The sequence below is a fragment of the Tachyglossus aculeatus genome, chromosome 9 (genome assembly GCF_015852505.1).
Source record: "Tachyglossus aculeatus isolate mTacAcu1 chromosome 9, mTacAcu1.pri, whole genome shotgun sequence".
NCBI classification, from domain to species: Eukaryota; Metazoa; Chordata; class Mammalia; order Monotremata; family Tachyglossidae; genus Tachyglossus; species Tachyglossus aculeatus.
The window spans coordinates 30033161-30055630 of record NC_052074.1 but is presented as its reverse complement, the minus strand read 5'-3'; the positions used below and the strand labels follow the sequence as shown (position 1 = coordinate 30055630).

General features: G+C 47.3%; 1 protein-coding gene across 4 annotated transcripts in view; it reads right to left on the bottom strand.

Annotated features, from left to right (window-relative positions):
• Positions 1-22470, bottom strand: part of ITSN2 (intersectin 2) — a 140968-nt gene that overhangs the window by 103559 nt on the left and 14939 nt on the right. For all 4 annotated transcript variants that reach the window (XM_038751015.1, XM_038751016.1, XM_038751017.1 and 1 more), the window contains exon 2: positions 4626-4691. In XM_038751015.1, coding sequence (XP_038606943.1) covers positions 4626-4656 — 31 coding nt within the window. In that variant the 5' untranslated portion in view covers positions 4657-4691. The remainder of the gene's footprint in view (positions 1-4625; positions 4692-22470) is intronic.

Here is a 22470-nt window from a genome sequence, read left to right as displayed (position 1 = left end):
TCACTACCCCACAGGACAGACTTTTTGTTCCGATCAAGCTCACGTACTAATTATGCCTTGTTCTTGTCTCTCCCACTGCGGACCCCTTGCTCGTGGCCTCTAGACTGTAAGCTCATAGTGGGCTGGGACTGGGTCTGTTTGTTGTTACACTGTACTCTCCCAAGCGCTTAGGACAGCGCCCTGCACCCAATAAGCGCTCAATAAATACGACTGAATCAACAGCCACTCTCCAGCCTGAAACATCATCCCCCTTACCATCCAACAAGCCACTGCCCTCTCTCCCTTTCCAAAGCCATTTTGAAATCATCTCCAGGAGGCCTTCTCCTATTCATTGCTAATTTTAAATTGCTTCCTCCTATATGTAATGTATTTTAGTGTCTATCTCTACTACTAGAGGTAAACTCCTTGAAGTCAGGGCCCTTGGTATGGAGTTCTGCACACAGCAGAGGTTCATTAAATACGGTTGATTGAACACGGTGCACATTAATGATCAGTAATGGGCAAACTGATCAAATTCTAGCTCAATAATGACAGTGTAAACTAATAGCCTTGGCGGGGGGTAGGGGGAATCATGGGGAAAAACCAGCTGGGAGCAAATGCAACAGAAAAGGATGAAGGAGAACTACTGGACGATTAAACTGAATGAATCAACAGTGAAGCAGGATTTAATCCCTCATCTTGGGCCCCTTTCAGACTATCACATCTGGGTTTTGCTCCACTTCTTATAAGGAAGGTAAAGACACCGAAGAGCTACAGATCAGAGTGGTAGAAACTGAGGCAAAAATCAGGTCCTAACAAGGAAAAGTGAAAGGAGTGATGTGATTCATCCTAATAGAGAGAAGCGTCAGGGGCATGCTGTCTCGATTCAAATACGGTATGAGTAGTTTCTTGAAAAGGAAGATAAAGTAGCTCTTCTCTATTTCCACAGAGGATCACACAAGTCAGGGAAAAACATCGATGAGGGATTTGAGAACTAATAATAATAACAATAATAATGGTAATTGTTAAGCGCTGACTATGTGCCAAGCACTGTTCTAAATACTGGGGTATTTCATTCATTCAATCGTATTTATTGAGCACTTACTGTGTGCAGAGCACTGTACTAAGCGCACTAAGCGCTTGGGAAGTACAAGTTGGGTACATACAAGGTAACCAGGTTGTCCCACGTGGGGCTCACAGTCTTAACCCCCATTTTACAGATGAGGTCACTGAGGCTCAGAGAAACGGTCACACAGCAGACAAGTGGCGGAGCCAGGATTCGAACCCATGACCTCTGACTCCCAAGCCCGGGCTCTTTCCACTAAGCCACGCTGCTTCCTAAGTAGCTGGCTGAGTGGAAAGAGTTCAGGCCTGTAAGTCAGGAGAACTGGGTTCTCACTCCGCCTAAGCCATCCGCCTGTTGTGTGACCTTAGGCAAAAAACTTAAGTCACAACCTCCCCGGGGCTTCCATTTCTTCATCTGTAAAAATTGGATTATGATACCTGTTTTCCTTCTCTCAGACTGTGAGCCTCATGTAGGACATGTTACATCTGCTTTTATCTGCTTTTAATCCTAACTACCCCAATGCTTAGTTCAGTGCTTGGTATATTAGTCACATATGGCCCATAAGTCACAAAAGTAATATATGGCACATAAGCCACATATGGCACATAAGCACATAGCAAAGCAGCGTGGCTCAGTGGAAAGAGCGCGGGCTTTGGAGTCACAGGTCATGGGTTCAAATCCCGGCTCCGCCAACTGTGAGCCGGGTGACTTTGGGCAAGTCACTTAACTTCTCTGGGCCTCAGTTACCTCATCTGGAAAATGGGGATGAAGACTGTGAGCCCCCCGTGGGACAACCTGATCACCTTATAACCTCCCCAGTGCTTAGAACAGTGCTTTGCACAGAGTAAGCACTTAATAAATGCCATCATTATTATTAAGTCACCACAAATTCATCCTTGCCTGCTCTAACTCTGCCTGGTGACATTATTTCTCCATCCCTACTGATTCTCACACCCACTGTCCTCGCCAGGTGTTTCAGATGTTAAACTGCCTCCTGAAACGCCCAGGCCCATCTCCCCCGGCTCATTTCTTGCCCTTAATGGCCTGGCCACCTACTTTATTGAGAAAACTGAAACCACGAATCCCCACTGATCCTCTCCGGTCCTTCTCTCTTCCTGCCCCTTCTTCAATTCTCCATCTTTCCCAGCAGTATCTCGAGAGGAGGTCTCCCTTCTCCTCTCAAAATCCACACGCTCCACCTGCACCTCCGACCCCATCCCTCTGCACCTTATCAAAGAGCTTGCCTCCTCCCTTCTTCCCTCCCTGACCATCATCTTTAACTGTTCACTCTCCAATAGCTTCTTCCCCAGTAGTTTCAAACATGTTCATGTCTTCCCTATCTTAAAAAAAAAACCCTCCCTTGACCCCAAAGCTCCCTCCAGTTATCACCCTACCTTCTTCCTACCGCTCCTCTCCAAACTTTTTTTTATGGTATTTGTTAAGCGCTTACTATGTGCCAGGCACAGTACTAAGCAATGAAGTAGATACAAGCTAATCAGTTTGGACACAGTACATGTCCCACGTGGGGCTCACAGGCTTGATCCTCACTTTTCGGATGAGGGAACTGAGGAATAGAGAAGTTAAGTGACTTACCTAAATTCACACAGCGGACAAATGGTGGAGCCAAACTTAGAACCCAGGACCTGGCAAGGTAAATCTGGACAGCTAGAAGGGCCCACAATTAGCTGGGCACCACCACCCCCATCTGCCACAATCAATCAATCAATCGTACTTATTGAGCGCTTACTGTGTGCAGAGCACTGTACTAAGCACTTGGGAAGTACAAGATGGCAACATATACAGTCCCTACCCAACAGTGGGCTCACAGTCTAAAAGGGGGAGACAGAGAACAAAACCAAACATACTAACAAAATAGACTAGAGTAGATATGTACAAATAAAATAAATAGAGTAATAAATATGTACAGACATATATACATATATACAGGAGCTGTGGGGACGGGAAGGAGGTAAGATGGGGGGTATGGAGAGGGGGACGAGGGGGAGAGGAAGGAAGGGACTCAGTCTGGGAAGGCCTCCTGGAGGAGGTGAGCTCTCAGTAGGGCCTTGAAGGGAGGAAGACAGCTAGCTTGGCTGATGGGCTTTGCATACAGTTAGCGCTCAATATACCCTTTGTTCAGGCGCTTAGTATAGTCTTTGGCAAACAGCAAGTGCTCCACAACTATGGACAAGGCCCACCTCCCGTCCCCCAAGAGAAGCGGAGAACTGGCCGAAAACCAGCACAACCTTAGGAACGTCATCTTGGAGGTGGAAATTAGTTCAGGGCCGGCCGGCCCTGGAGGACCACTCCTTCCAGTCAGAAAACAATTTTTTTTTTTAGATGGCATTTGTTAAGCGCTTACTATGTGCCAGGCACTGTACTAAGCGCTGAGGCAGATGCAAGCTAATCAAGTTGCAACAGTCCACATGGGGCCCACGGTCTTAATCCCCATTTTACAGATGACGGAACCGAGGCCCAGAGATGTGAAGTGGCTCCACTAAGCCCCGTGACTTCTCCCTTCCTTACTGAGGGGCCGTTGTTTTGTTTGGTGACTTTCCTCGGGGACTCTTTCCTGGCCCTCCTGTGGTTCCTCCGGGCTGGGATCGCCCCTGGGGCTGGGGGCCCGCCCAAATTACGGGACCATCTGCCTCTCTGCCGGCCAACTCCGCACCACGCTTGGCGTGCTTAAAGAGCTTCTTAAAAGCCACTCCCGTCCAACTCCCACCACCACCACGGCCACACGCACTCCCGTCCTTGAATATCTCGCTCTTACTGAATCACTCCACGGACTCAAAGGACCAAAACTCTGGAGTTTTTAAAAACTAGAGGACTCATACATGAGAATCTCACTAATACCTGCCCCGTTAGATTCTGTAGTGGCACATAATGCAATTTCCCACCCAACAGAGCACAGACCTCTTAAATCTACATTGGTGATAAGGCTAAACGTAATTCAACGACCAAGGCTGTCTCTTAATTTCATCCAAACGAGAAGCGACGGTTACTTTAGGGAGTGGGGTAGCTTCTTCTTCCAAAGGCAGTCGTTTCCAATTCGAGGAGGAGGGAAAGCTTTAAACTTTCAATAATTAGGCACATGTGTGACTTTCCTTAAATGGCTCCTTTCAAAAATGAACCCTTACAGATTACTGCAGATTTTTCTCTTTTAGAAGCATTTACTTAAGCGCTACAATTATCCGAGAAACTCAATTAGTTACGTTACGTCGTCGGTCTATCTTGAGCATTCACCACCTAGGCACGCTTTTCCCTTTATACACCACATAAGCCCATAAATCATTCTGAGGCAATACTACAAAAACGTCCAAAGGCAACCGCACTCCAGATGACACCGCAGAACGCATCTGCACTGAAATCCCATTTACCGCATCATGTACCGTACCGGTGAGAAGCTCCGTGCGACAGTCAACGTCCCTCAGCAAGCTGCCTAAGATCATTCTTGTGTTGCCCACGCTGCCTGTGACAGGGTTCAAGTCCACGGGTTACCGGTCGACCACCAGCGTTCCCTAACCTCCGGACAAAAACAAGACACCCCAACGTGCCGCATCTCCCCGGAGAGGCTTACCATTCACGGCTGGGGGAAACTGAGCCATCATCCGGTCCCGAATGTGCCTTGCTAGCTCTCGGCCATCTGCAACAGAAAAACATTGGCCCCATTAATAATGCAACGAGGGCAGAACCCAGCTCGGAGTACCCACTGAGAAAAGGGAATGTCTGAGTCCCCTTCAGCCTACACTTCCCACGGCAAACAATGCAGAGCTTCTGGCTGCTGCCGGACCAGCTAAGTCTACAGCGCGTAGGGGAAGGGAGGGAGGAAGAGGGGGGATCGTCCTGGGTATTTGGTGCAGCCCTGAATTCAGAAGGACGGTCTGAACGGAAACCGACTCGAACAATATAATGAGTCCGGCAGACAGAACACCCAACCCGGGGCTTTGGTTCCTTGCAGAAAGTGAGATTTATCCGTTTCAAGCTGCTACGCACCAAAAAGATTGGCACCGCGTAAACGCATAGAGACCTCCTAGCAAAGCCCGTAATCGTCGATGTGATGTGTCACGAGGCCAGGCATTTTTGAAAGTAAATAACCTCGCTCAATAGGCTACATAAGCTAGCTCCTGTAGGTTTACAAAGATCGAGCTTGGCTAGATCTGCCTTTCAAATGACCAGTCCCTCCTGATGCACTCTAACTTACACTGAGCAAGAACTGAAGAATCCTGATTTCATTTGGTTTCTAATCTGTGTGCTGCACTTGTAAATGCCAATGCAAATCTCTGACTCAGTAGTGTCGTTTTCAACCCATATGGAGCTGGGAAGGGGTGGGTGGGGGAGGAAGAGCATATCAAAAACAATTTCCAGGGACCAGAAAAAGCTATCAAAGATTGACAAGACTCATTAAATTACAAATAACCATTTTGCAGAAAAGCATACAATGATGTGATCGCCAGTACCAACAGCAATTTATGAGGTTGCCCAGCACCGCACTTAGGCACTTCAATATTTGTCAGTCCAACAAAAAGAACTGATATCTGTCCTCTTAGTAACAGGTTGTCACGGTTTCTGCATGTTTACATTAAATTACAACACTAAACAAAGCTGAGTAATGAAGTTTATTCATTCATTCATTCAATCGCATTTATTGAGCACTTACTGTGGGCAGAGCACTGTACTAAGCACTTGGGAAGTACAAGTTGGCAACAAAAAACAAGTTCTCCTGGTTTTTTCTTTTTTCTTCTTTTTTTTGGGTGTGTGTTTGGGTAATAGATGAAAACCAAACACAGAAAGTCACGACTTTCTGAAATGGTCACTACTTTCAAATCGATCTAACTGAAGCAATAAAAATCAACGGACTATTAAATCTTCCTAAATTGCAGCAACTCTGCAACTGTAAGCCCGCTGTTGGGTAAGGACCATCTCTATACGTTGCCGTGTACTTCCCAAGCGCTTAGTCCAGTACTCTGCACACAGTAAGCGCTCAATAAATACGACTGAATGAATGAATGAAAGAAAAGTTTAAGAGTCCAAAGCAAATTTGCTTTTACAATTCACCAGCAATGCTAAGCCCATGCAAGCTATTTACATGAAGCTGTGAGGCCTATTGGGAAGAGCACGGGCCTATGATTTAAAGGATCTGGCTTCTAATTCCAGCTCTGCCACTTAACTGCTCTGTGACCTTGTGCAAGTGACTTAAACCTCTCTGAGCCTTAGTTTCCTCAACTGTAAAATGGGGATAAAATACCTGTTCTCCCTCCTAGTTGGACGGGGACTGGGTCCAACCTGATTAACTTATATCTACTCCTGCACTTAGGACAGTGCTTGACACATTGTAAGTGCTTAACAAATACCATTAATAATAAAAAAAGACCACACTATGGATTTTTTTCAGAAGAGGTTCAATAAAAATAACGACGTGAATTTAAGATCAACTTGCATCAGCTTCGCAGGAACTGGGGGGGATGATGGGATTTCCACAGTCATTCAGATTTAATGCACCAGCCTGTTCTGGGCAATTTAAACTGCAAGTTGTCCACAATTTTATTCCCAACCCTGCCTTGATGTTGGTGATTCAGTTTAATATTAACACAGTCCTTTAAAGAGGAGTGAAGTGTGAGATGTCCCAAGAAGTTCCTGCCCACAGGGAATGGAGAGAGGGAGAAGAGAGGGGGAGAGAGGGAGAGAGAGATACATCTACATCTCCTGAAAAGGTTGCCCTCCCTTCCAACTCTGCCCAGTGGGATTGAAGGAGGTTTTCAGCCCTTTCCCCTCTAATTCTGCTACTTGGACAAGGCCATTATCCAAGATACCTAAGGCAGAGAATGGGTTGAAAACTATATTGCGAAAATTCATGTGGAGTGGCGGAGTGAGGTAATAATGAAGCATCGGCTTCGATCTGCTGGCGTCCAGCCTGTTTGTTAATCAATGGTACTTATTGAGCACTTACTCTGTGCAGAGCACTGTACTCTGTGCTTGGGAGCGTACAGTAATAGAGCACTCTGCACCTGGGAGCATACAATACACCACCCGCTTCCTCAACCTTGGCTTCACTGCCTCTGTCCTCTCCTGGTTCTCCCCTTATCTCTGTGGCTGTTCATTCTCAGATTCCTTGGCGGGCTCCTCCTCTTCCTCCCACCCCCAACTGCGGGGGTCCCTCAGGGCTCAGTTCTGGGTCCCCTTCTATTCTCCGTCTACTCTCATTCCCTTGGGGAACTCATTCACTCCCACAGCTTCAACTACCAACTCCATTCATTCAATCGTATTTATTGAGGGCTTACTGTGTGCAGAGCACTGTACTAAGCGTTTGGGAGGTACAAATCGGCAACATAACTCTATGTGGGTGATACCCAAACTACATCTCCTCCTCTGATCTCTCTCCCTCTCCAGGCTCACATCTCCTCCTGCCTTCAAGACATCTCTACTTGGTTATCCTCCCATCACCTTAAACTTAACATGTCCAAAACAGAACTCCTTATCTTCCCTCCCAAACCCTATCCTCTCCCGAACTTTCCCGTCACTATAGACGGCACCACCAACCTTCCCGCCTCACAAGCCCGCAACCTTGGCGTCATCCTTGTCACACAGACATCTGCATCGATGCATCCATGTTCTTGAACTTTTTCAGTAAGCACTTTGGCATTCTGTATTGGCTTGGTCGCCAATGCTAAGTGCTCACTGTGTGCCAGGCATTGTACTAAGCGCTGGGATGGACACAAGCCTTTTGGTTTTAACAATGATGCTACTTATACTAAGATTTTTATTAGCGCGTATGAATGTGGCTGACAAGGTATGCAATCAGATATGCAAAAACTGCCCCTGGCTTCTGCATTTGTTACAGTATGCAGTTTTCATTATCCACGCAATCAATCACTAGCATTTATCCAGTGTTTCCTCTGTGCAGGACACTCTACTATGTACTTGGGAGAGGACAACAGATTTAGCAGACACAATCCCCGCCCTCATCGTTCCCAAATACTGCACGCCGAGTGTCCACGGCTTTACTGGTTTGCTTGAGGTTTTGCTTCACTCTGTCTTTTAAACCAATTTCTCATTTAGTTACGCCACCGGGCAACTGCTTCGTCTCTACTCTCAGGTGCTCCTCTTAGCAGTATGGCATAGTGGAGAGAGGATGGGCCCGAGGGTCGGGTCGTGGGTTCTAATCTCAGCCCCGCCACTTGCCCGCTGCGTGACCTTGGGCCAGTCACTTCACTGAATCGGAGATTGAGACTGTGAGCCCCACGTGGGACGGGGACTGCGCCCAACCCGACCGGCTTGAATTCACCCCAGCGCTTAGTACGGGGCCTGACACAGAGCAGGCACTCAACGAATACCACAGTGATTAGTACTGGCTGGAATGACCCTGCTTCCACATCAGCGGACCTGCAGCATTCCAGGACTTCATTGTTTACGAGCCGGTTTTGCCACTCGGTGCCAAGTATTGCACAGGGGTGACGTTGGAGGAAATGTTCTAGAAATCTGACGTGGCATCTGGAAGGTCCGATACAGTAATTGTCCTGTACACCTGCTGTTCAGTCTAGATTTTGGTGCTCCACCCTCTCAATCTCCCAAAGGGAGAAATATTAGCCTTCCTGACTCAGTTTCCTCCTCTTCATCTAGTCTTGCGCCACTGGTTGGTGTGCAAATTAGGAAGCAATGCACTGAGAGCCTTAAGCTCTCAGTTTCCGCGAGTGTTTCTTTTCAATGAACAGGGTTTGTCTAGTGTGGGTTGGTACATAACCACGGGTCTTCCTGGACCTACCTATCAGGCCATTGAACGTGGCTGATTCTGACTCAGCCAGCCTAATAATAATAATGATAACCTGTGGCATTCGTTATGTACTTACTAGGTGTCGAGGACTATAGTAAGTGCTGGGGTAGATACAAGATCTCCGGTCCCACACGGGGCTCACAGTTTAAGTCGGTGGGAGAATCGCCATTCCGCAGATGAGGGAACTGAGGCACAGAGAAGTGAAGCGACTTGTCAAAGGTCAGACAGCAGGGAACTGGCACGGCCAGGATTAGAACCCAGGTCCTCTGACTCCGAGACCCACGCGCTTCATGCTGGGCCACACTGCTTCTCCTATCATTGTTGAGTACACTTAGTATTAATAAAAACAATAGCACTTGTTAAGCGCTTACTCTGTGCCAAGCACTGAATAATAATGATGATGGTATTTAAGTGCTTACTATGTGCCAAGCGCTGGGGTAGATACAAGGTAATCAGGTTGTCCCACGGGGGGGCTCACAGACTTAATCCCTATTTTACAGATGAGGAAACAGGCAGAGACAAGTCAAGTGATTTGGCCAAAGTCACACAGCTGCTAAGTGGTAGAGCCAGGATTAGAACCCACAGCCTCTGCCTCCCAAACCCGGCTTCTTGCCACTAAAGCCACACTGCTTCTAATAATCCTGGTAACCTTCATGGGCCTGAGTGCTCATCTACCTATGGTGTCAGATGATTCTGTGGGGTCTATAAGCCTTGTATAGAGGTTTTCCTGTTCTCTATGCCAACTCGGTTGTATTTTTATACTGTATTGGTTGTATTGTTGGGTAGGGATTGTCTCTGTTGCTGAATTGTACTTTCTAAGCGCTTAGTACAGTGTTCTGCACACAGTAAGCACACGGTGAATGTGACAATGAATGAATAATCCCAACTCTGCCACTTGTCCGCCGTGTGACCTTGGGCAAGCCACTTCGCTTCTCTGTGCCTCAGTTACCCCACCTGTAAAATGGGGATAAACACTGTGAGCCCCACACGGGACGGCCCCAGTCCGGTAACCTTGTATCTGCCTCAGCGCTTAGAACAGTGCTCGGCACATAGTAAGTGCTTAACAAACACCATAATTATGATGATGATGATTATTGTACTCTCCCAAGCGTTTAGTACAGTGCTCTGCACACGTAAGCACTCAACGACTCCCGCTGACTGTTCTGGATCTGACACGCAGCATAGATCAGGTCCACTGTGCCTCGCTGTTGGCGGAATCTGCCCGAAGAATCTGGGAACGCTTTGTACGCAATAGTCTTCGGTAGTCGGACGGGGGGGTTTCTGCCCAAGATGGAGCCAACAATGAAGAGCTAGTGAGGTTTCAATCGTTTCCAGTCAGCTCGTTCCCCTTTCTTTCTTGAAGACAGTGAAGAATGGCGGCCATTCTGCGATCCGGTCCACTTCTTCGATATTTCATAGACCGGGAGAGAGCCCGGGTAGATTATCAAGGAGCGCCTTCCCTCCGGTGGCTACCCAGCTCACTCCATATCAAATACGAATTCCTTATCTTTGGCTTCTAGGGTCCCCAGTGGTTTTCTCCACCTTACATATCAGCTGTCTACACCTGCTTCTCCTCGGCTTGCACTCACTGCTCCTTCCACACTCACCCGATTCAAAGTCGCTCTCCAATTTCCCACTCCGATCCCACGCTCGAGCACTTCTCCCACACTTGACACTCCCTCCCCGAACAAGTCTCTCGATCACAACTCCCTACATTCAAAGTCCTCCTAAAACTCCACCTCCTTCAGGAAGCCTTCCCCCGTTGTGCTTTAGCACTGTTTACGGGCCCAAGGAAACTCCTCGGGGATGCAGGGAAGTCTCTGATCTGGTTTCTGCTGTGTAACTGAGAAGCGGCGGGGCCTAGTGGAGTGAGCACGGGCTTGGAAGTCAGAAGGACCTGGGTTCTAATCCCCGTTCCGCCACTGGTCTGCCGTGGGAGACCTTGGGCAAGTCGCTTCACTTCTCTGGGCCTCGGTTATCTCATCTGTAAACTGGGGATAAAGATTGTAAGCCCCTGGTGGCACAGCGACTGTGTCCAACCTGATACGTGTATATCTACCCCAGCACCTAGAGTATGTGCCAGGCACATAGTACGCTCTTAATAGCACATATTATTATTATTCCTATTATAATTAACTTGACACCACACGATCTAGATAAACAGTAGACAGGACGGACATAAGGGATAAGGAAGTAACAGTGGGTGGTGTGAGCCCATAGCTGAGGATTACTCAGGAAAGGCTGCATGTGAGAGGGGAGGTTTTGCAAGTGCTGTGAATTTACTCCTCCCTTCACCTCTGCCCTCAAACTGTGACGTGGCTAAGTGTTTCCAAAGACCACCTGGGCCTGGAGGAGGGAGGAAGAGGGAAGGAGGGAGGGAGGGAGGGAGGGAGGGAAAGGGAGAGGGAGAGGGAGAGGGAGGGGGGGGGGGGAGAGAGAGAGAGAGAGAGAGAGAGAGAGAGAGAGAGAGAGAGAGAGAGAGGAAAGAAAGGAAGGAAGGAAGGAAAGAAAGAAGGAAAGAAAGAAAGAAGGAAAGTAAGAGAGAAAGAGAGAGAGAAAGAGAGAAAGAAAGAGAGAGAGAAGGAAGGAAGGAAGGAAGGAAGGAAGGAAGGAAGGAAGGAAGGAAGGAAGGAAGGAAGGAAGGAAGGAAGGAAGGAGAGAGAGAGAGAAAGGAAAGAAAGGAAGGAAGGAAGGAAGGAAGGAAGGAAGGAAGGAAGGAAGGAAGGAAGGAAGGAAGGAAGGAAGGAAGGAAGGAAGGAAGGAAGAAAGAAAGAAAGAAAGAAAGAAAGAAAGAAAGAAAGAAAGAAAGAAAGAAAGAAAGAAAGAAAGGAAGAAAGGAAGGGAAGGAAGGAAGGAAGGAAGGGAAGGAAGGAAGGGAAGGAGGGAAGGAAGGGAAGGAAGGAGGGAAGGAAGGGAGGGAAGGAAGGGAAGGAAGGGAGGGAAGGAAGGGAAGGGAGGGAAGGAAGGGAAGGAAGGGAAGGAAGGGAAGGAAGGGAAGGAAGGGAAGGAAGGAAGGAAGGGAAGGAAGGGAAGGAAGGGAGGGAAGGGAGGGAAGGGAAGGAAGGGAGGGAAGGGAGGGAAGGGAGGGAAGGGAGGGAAGGGAGGGAAGGGAGGGAAGGAAGGAAGGGAAGGGAAGGGAAGGGAAGGGAAGGGAAGGAAGGGAAGGAAGGAAGGAAGGGAAGGAAGGGAAGGAAGGAGAGAGAGAGAGAGAGAGAGAGAGAGAGAGTGTGTGTGTGTGTGTGTGTGTGTGTGTGTGTGTGTGTGTGTGTGTGTGTGTGTGTGAGTTTGCATGCAAGGGCCAGGGGAAGGGGGTGGGGGTGGTCAGGTTTTGGGCAGCTATAGCCCAGGCAACTGTGGCTCCAACGTTTCAGGTCCTCTCCCCTCCCCTGGCTCCATCTGGGCTTCCCCAGCTTAGTCTTAGACTCCTCCCCAGCTCCACCCGCACACTCAGCCTCACCTGGCCCTGTTCGACAGCCGCAATTTTCCATGTCGCCTCGCCCGCCCTGCTCACCCTGTCCACGGCAACCCGCCTGACCTGGATCTCTTCTGCTTGGCTGGGTTCCAGCAGGATTCCTTTCCCTGTTCCCTCCCCCGCCCCACCATGGACCCTAGACCCAATCCCACCCACCCCAAGCCCCGCTCCAACCTACATCCCAGGAGCCGGCTCCGGGCTTCCCGTCCCATCCGCTCTTTCCCAGCCTGCCGCCCGCTACCTGTACCCCGAACCATCACAGTAAGAATCAAGGTATTTGCTGAGCGCCCACCGGGTGCCGTGCCCCATACTGAGCGCTCGGGAAAGCACCGCAGACTCATGGGAAGTGTTCCTTGCCTCAAAGGAGCTTACCCGCTGATGGGGGAGACAGACAGAAAAGGATTTACAAATGAACCAGAATAAACTGACTGAACTGAACAATCCCTCAAACATCTACACAGTAAGCCCGTTGTGGGCAGGGAATGTGTCTGTTATAATAATAATGGCATCTGTTAAGCACTTACTATGTGTCAAGCACTGTTCTAAGCGCTGGGGTAGATACAAGATAATAAGGTTAGACACAATCCCTGTCCCACGTAGGGCTCACAGTCTTCACCCCCCATTTGACAGTTGCGGTAACAGGCCCAGAGAAGTGAAGTGACTTCATTCATTCATTCCATCATATTTATTGAGCGCTTACTGTGTGCAGAGCACTGTACTAAGTGCTTGGGAAGTACAGGTCGGCAACATATAGAGACGGTCCCTAGCCAACGATGGGCTCACAGTCTAGAAGGGGAGACAGACAACAAAACAAAACATGTGGACAAGTGTCAAGTCATCAGAACAAATAGAGATAAAGCTTGATGCACATCATTAACAAAACAAATAGAATACTAAATATGTACATGTAAAATAAATAGAGTAATAAATCTGTACAAACATATATGCAGGTGCTGTGGGGAGGAGAAGGAGGTAGGACGGGGGGGATGGGGAGGAGAAGAGGAAAAAGTGGGCCCAAGGTCACAGACCAGATAAGTGGCTGAGTTGGGATAAGAACCTAAGGGCTTCTGACACCCAGCTTCATGCTCTATCCACAACCTCAAGCTGTTATATTGTTAGATTGTACTCATCCAAGTGCTTAATTCAGTATTCTGCACACAATAAATGCTCAATAAATAGAACTGACACATATAATAGGTGCTGAAGGTCGACATAAATAAATAGTTCCAGCTTTGACCTTGCGCTGAGCCTTCTTCCCCTTCACAGGCTGCCATGGCTTCCCCTCCCCACTTTCCGATGGGAGTCCTTCGGCCCCCGAATTCCAGGTCGACTCAACTAAATTCGGAGGACATTAAGGGATCGTGAAATTTTCATGAAACCGGGCTTCATAAGGGTACTGATGTGCATTAAGTAACCGCTTGTGTCTGACACTTTTCCTAAGGACTACATATAATTAAGGCTAAAACAAACGTACGCTGCCCTCCGGGACGTTACCATCTAACAACAAGGTCACATATGAGACGAGAACAAAATACCATCTTGAGCACGTTAAAGGAAGGAAGTGTTTCCTTTGAAAACAACACAAGCCTGAGATTCCCACTTGCAGCTGGCTGGCTATCCAAGGCACACGGCTCAGGTAAGCCAGGAGCCTGGGGGCTTGCCTGGAACTGGAGAAAGAGGGGCTTCCATTGCATCCATCGGAGCCACCTCCGTTGCACCTGGATTCACTGCCCTGGTGTCGGAAAGAATCCTAATGACACCAGGATGCCCAGAGAGTTTGTCAATCGGGAGGCGGAGGAAGTCTGGGATAGAAAAGGCAAACAGAAGAACGCTTCGGAGACCTATAGATCCACACGCTATGTCGCAATGTTTTGTGGCTAGAATCTGAAAGCTGGAAAAACAGTATCAGGCAAGCAAAACTGGGATGTCACCAAAGAGTTTTGCTTTTTTTTAAAATGATCTTCGTTAAGCACCATGTGCCAGACACTACACGAAACACTGGGGTAGATACAAATGAATTAGGTTGGACACAGTCCCTGTCCCACGTAGGGCTCCCGGTCTTAACCCCATTTTAAAGATGAGGGAACTGAGGCCCAGGGAAGTGAAATGACTTGCCCGAGGTCACACAGCAGACAAGCGGCTGAGCCAGGTCTTTTGCTCCCAGGCCCGTGCTCTATTCACTAGGCCACACTGCTTCTCAAGCTGCTGCTTCAGGCGACGGCTTGGGTATTTCATCACAAGTCAGGCTCGGTAGCTAATTACTGCACCGGGGAAGGAACTGCCATCCAGGAAATGACCCCACCAGTGACGGCGACCTTGATTACAGAGGGTGACAAGATACATTACACAAGAGTGACAGAATTCAAAACAGCCTCTACCAACATGAGGTGTTCAACAGGCGACAGCGTACGATAAAAAGATGCCTTTGTTTTTAGGCATAAATGCCTTTTGATTTCATTATAGCTGTCACCTGAACCCACTGACTGAGTTGGCACTGGAGTATTACATAGAAATCAATTTTGAACTTGATTCTCCACTTTGGGCTCCACTTTGCTGGCAGTAGTGTGTCCTCCGGAATGGCAGAATGATAAACAGATCTCCTTCGCCCAAGACCTTAGATTCTTTTCTTCAACTAGTCTCATACTTGACTGTAACTAGGAATCACGGCGAAAGAATGCCGGAAGCTTTACTGGCTGCTGGTTTGTTTGTTTGTTTTTAAAATGATAATAATAATATTGATAAGCACTTACTAGTCCAGGCACTGTACTAAGCACTTGGGTAGTTTCAGGCTAAACAGATTGGGCACAGACCATGGCCCACGTGGGGCTCACGTCTTCATCCCCATTTTACCTATGAGGCAACTGAGGCACAGAGAAGTGAAGCGACTAGTCCAAGGTCACACAGCAGACGAGGGGCGGAGCCGGGATTAGAACCCAGGTCCCAAGCACGGGCTCCTTCTACTAGGCCACGCAGCCTCTCCGGGCCATGATGCTTAAAGTCTTAATTCCTCCCATACAGCTCCAGCCCTCGGTTTTCCACACATACAAAATGTGTGTCACAGAAACCCCTCGCCTTCTTCCCTGAACTCACTAAAATACACTTAAAAATAAATTTCGAAAAATTCTTTATAATAATTCTTTGTAATTTTCTATACCCATCATTGTAATTTTTCTAATCATGGTTATAGTAAACATTTTTCAGGTACACTACTGCCTATACAAATTACAAAGGCCAATGTGAAAGATGCTTGTTTTAAACTACAGAATATTTTATTTCAAATGCGTTTAAGAAAAGAACAAAATAAAGGCCGACATAAATGAAGCTTTCCCATCAGAATGAACTTTGGGGGAGGCATTTTAAACCGTGGCTAATAAACCTCGGATCAATACTGCAGCATAAAGATGTTTTTCCCCCACCAACGACGTAAACAGGAAATGCTGCATGTCTCTTTGGTTAACAGGAAAACTGACAATCTTAACAAGCTGCATGAGCTAGTCCCATTTTAGGCACTGCTGAGCGCGGCAAATACAGTTTCCAGAGCTTGCTCCACCAAACTGCAGCTTTTTCCTACTCTTCCTCTGATTTGTTGCTTTTGCATGAAGAAAAAGGCAGGAAGGAGCTGTTGGAATAAAACAAAAGAGAATGCTTTTGACTTTTATGGGTGAACTGAGGTCAGGGTAAACATCACGGTCCGGGTGCCAAATATACCTCCGAGAATTCAAGGGCAAATTGTTTTCCTAAGGAAACCAAGGGATCTTTGGGGTCTCATCCATTTCCAAGTTAACTTTGGACCTCTCTTATTATCTACAGCTAAGAGAAGAGAGTCTAGGTTGAGCCAGTGGCCCGGAGTCATCGTTCCAAAGAATCTAAACATTCAAAAATTGAGCACAAGATCAGACTGGGCGCCCCGTGCGGGACAGGGACTGTGTCCAACCTGATTCACTGGTGTCTACCTCGGTGCTTGGAATGGTGTCTGACGCATAGTAAGCCCTTAACGAATACCATAAAACAAGATTAAACAGAGATCTCCTTTCATTCAATCGTGGTCTCCTATGACTACCTGCCAGCTAAGTCTAGTGGGCTCTACCCTGTCCTAATCAATCAATTGTATTTATTGAGCGCTTACTGTGTGCAGAGCACTGTACTAAGCGCTTAATCCTCTCTAACCTTTCGCTGCCTCAGACATCGATGACCATTCCCACCTCAAAATTCTCCATGTCGCTGATTATTGTTTTTATCAGTCTCCTCTGTTTAGTTTTACTGCATTCCTTGCTTTGAAACTGTGGGTGTAAAACCTGATGTTCCTTCTCTCAGGGAGCTCGTGAGAGTACTAAAGCCCATCTAAATGCGGGAAGGGCAGTCATTTTGTTTTTTGGGGGGTGATTTCTAGCATTTTGTTACTATGTTCTAAGCACTGGGATAGATACAAGGTTAATCGGACTGGACACGGTCCGTGTCCCACACGGTGTTCACAGTCTTAATCCTCATTCTACAGAGGAGGAAACCGAGGCCCAGAGAAGTTGTGCGTAATGACCGTCGTCCACTGACCACAATCACGGTGTAGATTATGCGACGTCCTGATGGACTCTAGCCCGTGGCTAATGGGCACTGTTGAGGCTTGTATCTTCGACGACGGCATCCCCAAAACCAGAACTGCAGAGGCCTCCACCAGGCAGCTTTGTCCAGGGGCCTAAACGTCGTCAACGGTATTTACTGAGCACTGACTATGTGCGGATCACTGTATCAAGCGCTTGAGAGAGGATGATACAACAGAGTTGGCAGACAAGTTCCCTGCAGAGAAGCAGCAGGGCCTACTGGAAAGAGCATGAAATTGGGAGTCCTGGGTTTTAATCCTGGCTCTGTCACTTGCCACTCCTGTGACTTTAGGCAAGTCTCTCCATTTCTCTGAACCTCAGCTTCCTCAGCTGTAAAATGGGGATTAAATATCTGTTCTCCTTTCTCCTTAGACTGTAACGGGGCCTGTGTGGGACAGTTCACCTTATATGTTCATCTTACAAAACCTTCTCCACTTTGAAATGCATCACATTTCAGCCTGTCCCATTTTCAAAGCCCTTCTGAAATCCTTCTCCAGTTAATTTTTCTTCTTCTCAGATTTCAACAAAAGCTCGTTGTGGGCAGGGAATGTGTCTGTTTATTGCTGTCTTGTTCTAAGCACTTGGGATATGTTGCCAACTTGTACTTCCTAAGCGCTTAGTACAGTGCTCTGCACACAGTAAGCGCTCAGTATGATTGATTGATTGGGAGAGAACAGGGCTCTGCACACAGTAAGCGCTCAATAAACACGACAATGAATTAATGACGGGGACTGTCTTGGGCCTGATTATCTTGTATCTATCCCAGCTCTTAGCCCACAGTAAGCACTTGAATACCACAAGTATTACTATTATCCACTTGCATGTTTTCAGCGAGGACCTCCACATAGTCAGCTTCAAAATCTACCTCACTGATCCTAACCTTTCACCCCATTTTATGGCCTCGGTTCTTCATGGGCCTCTGGGATCTCTCTAACCGGATGACCTGCTGGCCTCTTGAACTCAATGTCAAAAACTGAACTCATCTTCCCCTTCTCCCTTTCTCATCCCTGTCAACACCACCACCATCCTCCCTGCCCCTTCTTGCGATTCCAAAAATGCACGAGTCCCAAGATGGTTTAACCGGGAAGGGGAAGAACTAATTACTTAATAAGCGCTTAGCAAATACCATTATTATTAATTACTAATTCCCTCCAGACTGGAAGCTCCTTGTGGGCAGGGAACATCTCTACCACCCATTATATCAGCCTCTCCCAAGCACTTTAGAATGATACTCAGCACATAGTAAGCACTCAATAAATACCAACAATTGACGGACTGATTCACTGAGATTCCTGTTTCCCCCTCTAGGCTGTAAAACATCTTGTGGGCAGGGAACGCATCTGACAACTCTGTTGTACCGACCTCTTCCAGATGTTTATACATATATATATGTATATATGTTTGTACATATTTTTTACTCTATTTATTTATTTATTTATTTTATTTGTACATATCTATTCTATTTATTTTATTTTGTTAGTATGTTTGGTTTTGTTCTCTGTCTCCCCCTTTTAGACTGTGAGCCCACTGTTGGGTAGGGACTGTCTCTATATGTTGCCAATTTGTACTTCCCAAGCGCTTAGTACAGTGCTCTGCACATAGTAAGCGCTCAATAAATACGATTGATGATGATGATGGTGATGCTGTTTAGAATAGTGCTCTGCACCCAGAAAGCATTCGATAAATACCATTGGTGGACTGACTGATTACAGGAAGGGGATTCATTAGGGAATGACTTTTGGAGAAGGTGGCCTTTTAGAGACTTACAAAACTGTAGCAAGGAAGTGGGACTACAAGCGGAAAGAGAAAGGAGGAGGGGAGGACAGTTTGATTCACGCCAGTGACTGCTGATGCTACTGATGCCAATTTTTAAAAAAGCAAAAAAAAAAGAAAAGGGAGCAACAAGTCTTCACCGTCCCTTCTGTCACCTTCGCGCTTCGACCTGCCCCCCTTAAGCACTTGATATTCACCCCACCCTCTGCTCCGCAGCACTTCTGTCCACATCCTTACCCTCTGCCACTTCCCCCTAGCCGCAATCTATTTCAACGTCTGGCTCGGCCTCTAGATTGCACGCTCCTTATGGACAGGGACTGTATCTAGCAACTCTAGCACACTGTACTGACTCAAGAGTTTTAGTACAGTGATCTGTACCCAGGAAGTATCAATAAATTCCTCTGACAGTGTGAGGCAGGAAAACCACTGAGCACGGAGGGCAGGAACAGAACAAGACAAGGGGAGGAAGGGGGTCGGCGAGGAATTGATTTACCTCTCAGTGACTGAACGTAAGGTTAGGTGGTAGGGCAAAGAGTGGATATGTAGGCTGCCGTAAATCAGGAAACACAGCGAAAGGAATATTCCCAAGGTACATGTATTGCAGGGTGGTCAGAAACTAGGGCATGCTTGTAGAGAGAAATTAATATGATAAGATGTTAACAGCTCCCCACCCCCATTCGCGGCAAAAGAAAATTAGTTTTAGGGGATGAGGGGAGAAATTTTTTTCTTAAAAAAACAAAACACAAGGCACTGCACTTTACCTCTGAATGTTAAAAACAATTTGTCTCGAAGGGTTACATGATTAAAATCCGACTCCCAAATCCCCGAGGTATTAAAACAAGTGTACTGGACACATTTAGAATGGTTCTGATAAAAAACCAAAGTCCACCCCCAACCCCCTCCCATCCTCTTACTGTGGGGGTTCCCCAAGGTTCAGTGCTTGGTCCCCTTCTGTTCTCAATCTACACTCACTCCCTTGGTGACCTCATTCGCTCCCACGGCTTCAACTATCATCTCTACGCTGATGACACCCAGATCTACATCTCTGCCCCTGCTCTCTCCCCCTCCCTCCAGGCTTGCATCTCCTCCTGCCTTCAGGACATCTCCATCTGGATGTCCGCCCGCCACCTAAAGCTCAACATGTCAAAGACTGAGCTCCTTGTCTTCCCTCCCAAACCTTGTCCTCTCCCTGACTTTCCCATCTCTGTTGATGGCACTACCATCATTCCCGTCTCACAAGCCCGCAACCTTGGTGTCATCCTCGACTCCGCTCTCTCATTTACCCCTCACATCCAAGCCGTCACCAAAACCTGCCGGTCTCAGCTCCGCAACATTGCCAAGATCCGCCCTTTCCTCTCCATCCAAACCGCTACCCTGCTAATTCAAGCTCTCATCCTATCCCGTCTGGACTACTGCACTAGCCTTCTCTCTGATCTCCCATCCTCGTGTCTCTCCACTTCAATCCATACTTCATGCTGCTGCCCGGATTATCTTTGTCCAGAAACGCTCTGGACATATTACTCCCCTCCTCAAAAACCTCCAATGGCTACCGATCAATCTGCGCATCAAGCAGAAACTCCTCACCCTGTGCTTCAAGGCTCTCCATCCCCTGGCCCCCTCCTACCTCACCTCCCTTCTCTCCTTCTCCAGCCCAGCCCGCACCCTCCGCTCCTCCACCACTAATCTCCTCACTGTACCTCGCTCTCGCCTGTCCCGCCATCGACCCCCGGCCCACGTCATCCCCCGGGCCTGGAATGCCCTCCCTCTGCCCGTCCGCCAAGCTAGCTCTCTTCCTCCCTTCAAGGCCCTGCTGAGAGCTCACCTCCTCCAGGAGGCCTTCCCAGACTGAGCCCCTTCTTTCCTCTCCCCCTCGTCCCCCTCTCCATCCCCCCGTCTTACCTCCTTCCCTTCCCCACAGCACCTGTATATATGTATATATGGTTGTACATATTTATTACTCTATTTATCTATTTATTTATTTATTTTACTTGTACATTTCTATCCTACTTATTTTATTTTGTTGGTATGTTTGGTTCTGTTCTCTGTCTCCCCCTTTTAGACTGTGAGCCCACTGTTGGGTAGGGACTGTCTCTATGTGATGCCAATTTGTACTTCCCAAGCGCTTAGTACAGTGCTCTGCACATAGTAAGCGCTCAATAAATACGATTGATTGATTGATTGATCACTGAAACACACATATGTAAACTCTCCCTAGCAAAATGACACAGAAAAATAGTTAAGAATTTCATCTATTGTTGCCAATATTTGTCCCAGAAATCAAGTCACTGGTTTACCCTCTCTCTATTGAAAACTATTTCCATACATTTTGTAATCAATAATTCCACATTTTAAGGTATGTTATTTTCAGCACACCGGTCTGTCATCTGGTCACATGCAAATGAATACTACAGATAAGAAATCTACAGGGTGAAATACCAGTGACCCAACTGATTGACAAATACTGAGCAATTGTTTCTTAGCCAATTACATCACAGATCAACAGTATTTCTGCACGGAACGCTGTTTTAAGCACTTGGAGACGGACAGAAAAAATCATGAGGCAATTTCCGGCTCCTGAGGACCATGCCACTTAAAACGGAAACCATGCAAACTGGCAGATGTACAAAAATGAAACGGCAAACAATCTTATCCCTTTTTTCCTTATAACTGTGAATCATTACCTCTGTGTTCCCCAAGTGGTGCTCTGCACTTATTAGGCGCTCAATCAGTATGGTCAGTGATGATATCTTCCTATCTTCAAAGTCCTCTTAAAATTACATCTTCTCCAGGAGGCCTTCCCTGACTAAGCCCTCATTCACCCTATTTGCTCTCTCTTCTGTACCCCCTACCCTTGGCTGTCTAACCGTTAAGCAATCCGATCCTCAGCCCAGTCTCCCAGCACTTATGCCCACCTCAAACTTTGCTATTTCCCCTATCTGTTATGTATTTTTATATCTGGCTCTCACTGTATATTGTCAGCTTCTTGTGGACAGGGATCACGGCTACCGACTCTATCGTACTAGACTTTCCCGAGCACTTAGCACAGCATTCGGGTACACACTCAGAGCTCAATAAATACCACTGAGTGATGAACAGGGAAGTAAAAACTAAAAACACATATCTCTAAGTTTAAGCTCACTGCGGGTGGGGAAAGTATCTTCCAATTCTGTCCAATGGTACCCTCTCAAGCAGGCAGTTCAGTGCTCTGCACACAGTAAGCACGCAATAAATACCACCAATCGATTCATATCTTCCACACATATAAGTCAAGAGTTGCCATATACAGTGAATAGCAAGTCCAGGCCACTTCATAAACCTCACTGGAAAGATGTGCTCTTAAAAAGGGTGGTACTTAAATGCTTACTACGTTCCAAGCACCATACTAAGCACTGGGGTAGAGACAGATAATCAGATGAAACACGGTCCTTGTCCCTACTGAGGCTCACGATCTTCAGTCGATCGGTCGTATTTATTGACTGCTTACTGTGTGCAGAGCACTGTACTAAGCACTGGGGAGAGTACAACACAATAGACACACTCCCTGCCCACACTGAGCTTACAGTCAAGAGGGGGAGACAGACATTAATACAAAAACATGCAAATGGACTGAAGACCGACTTAATTCCCCTTTCTCAGGAAATGTCAACTGCACTACAACCCAATGCTAGCAGCTGCAGGGGAAATGCTGTGTTCACTCTGACTCTACAAGTGTCTTTTCAGCCCACCTGTTGCAGAGAACAGGGCATACTGATAGGGCACAATCTTAGTCGATCTTCTCGAACAACCGACGCCGCATGGGAAGAGCTTTTAGGCA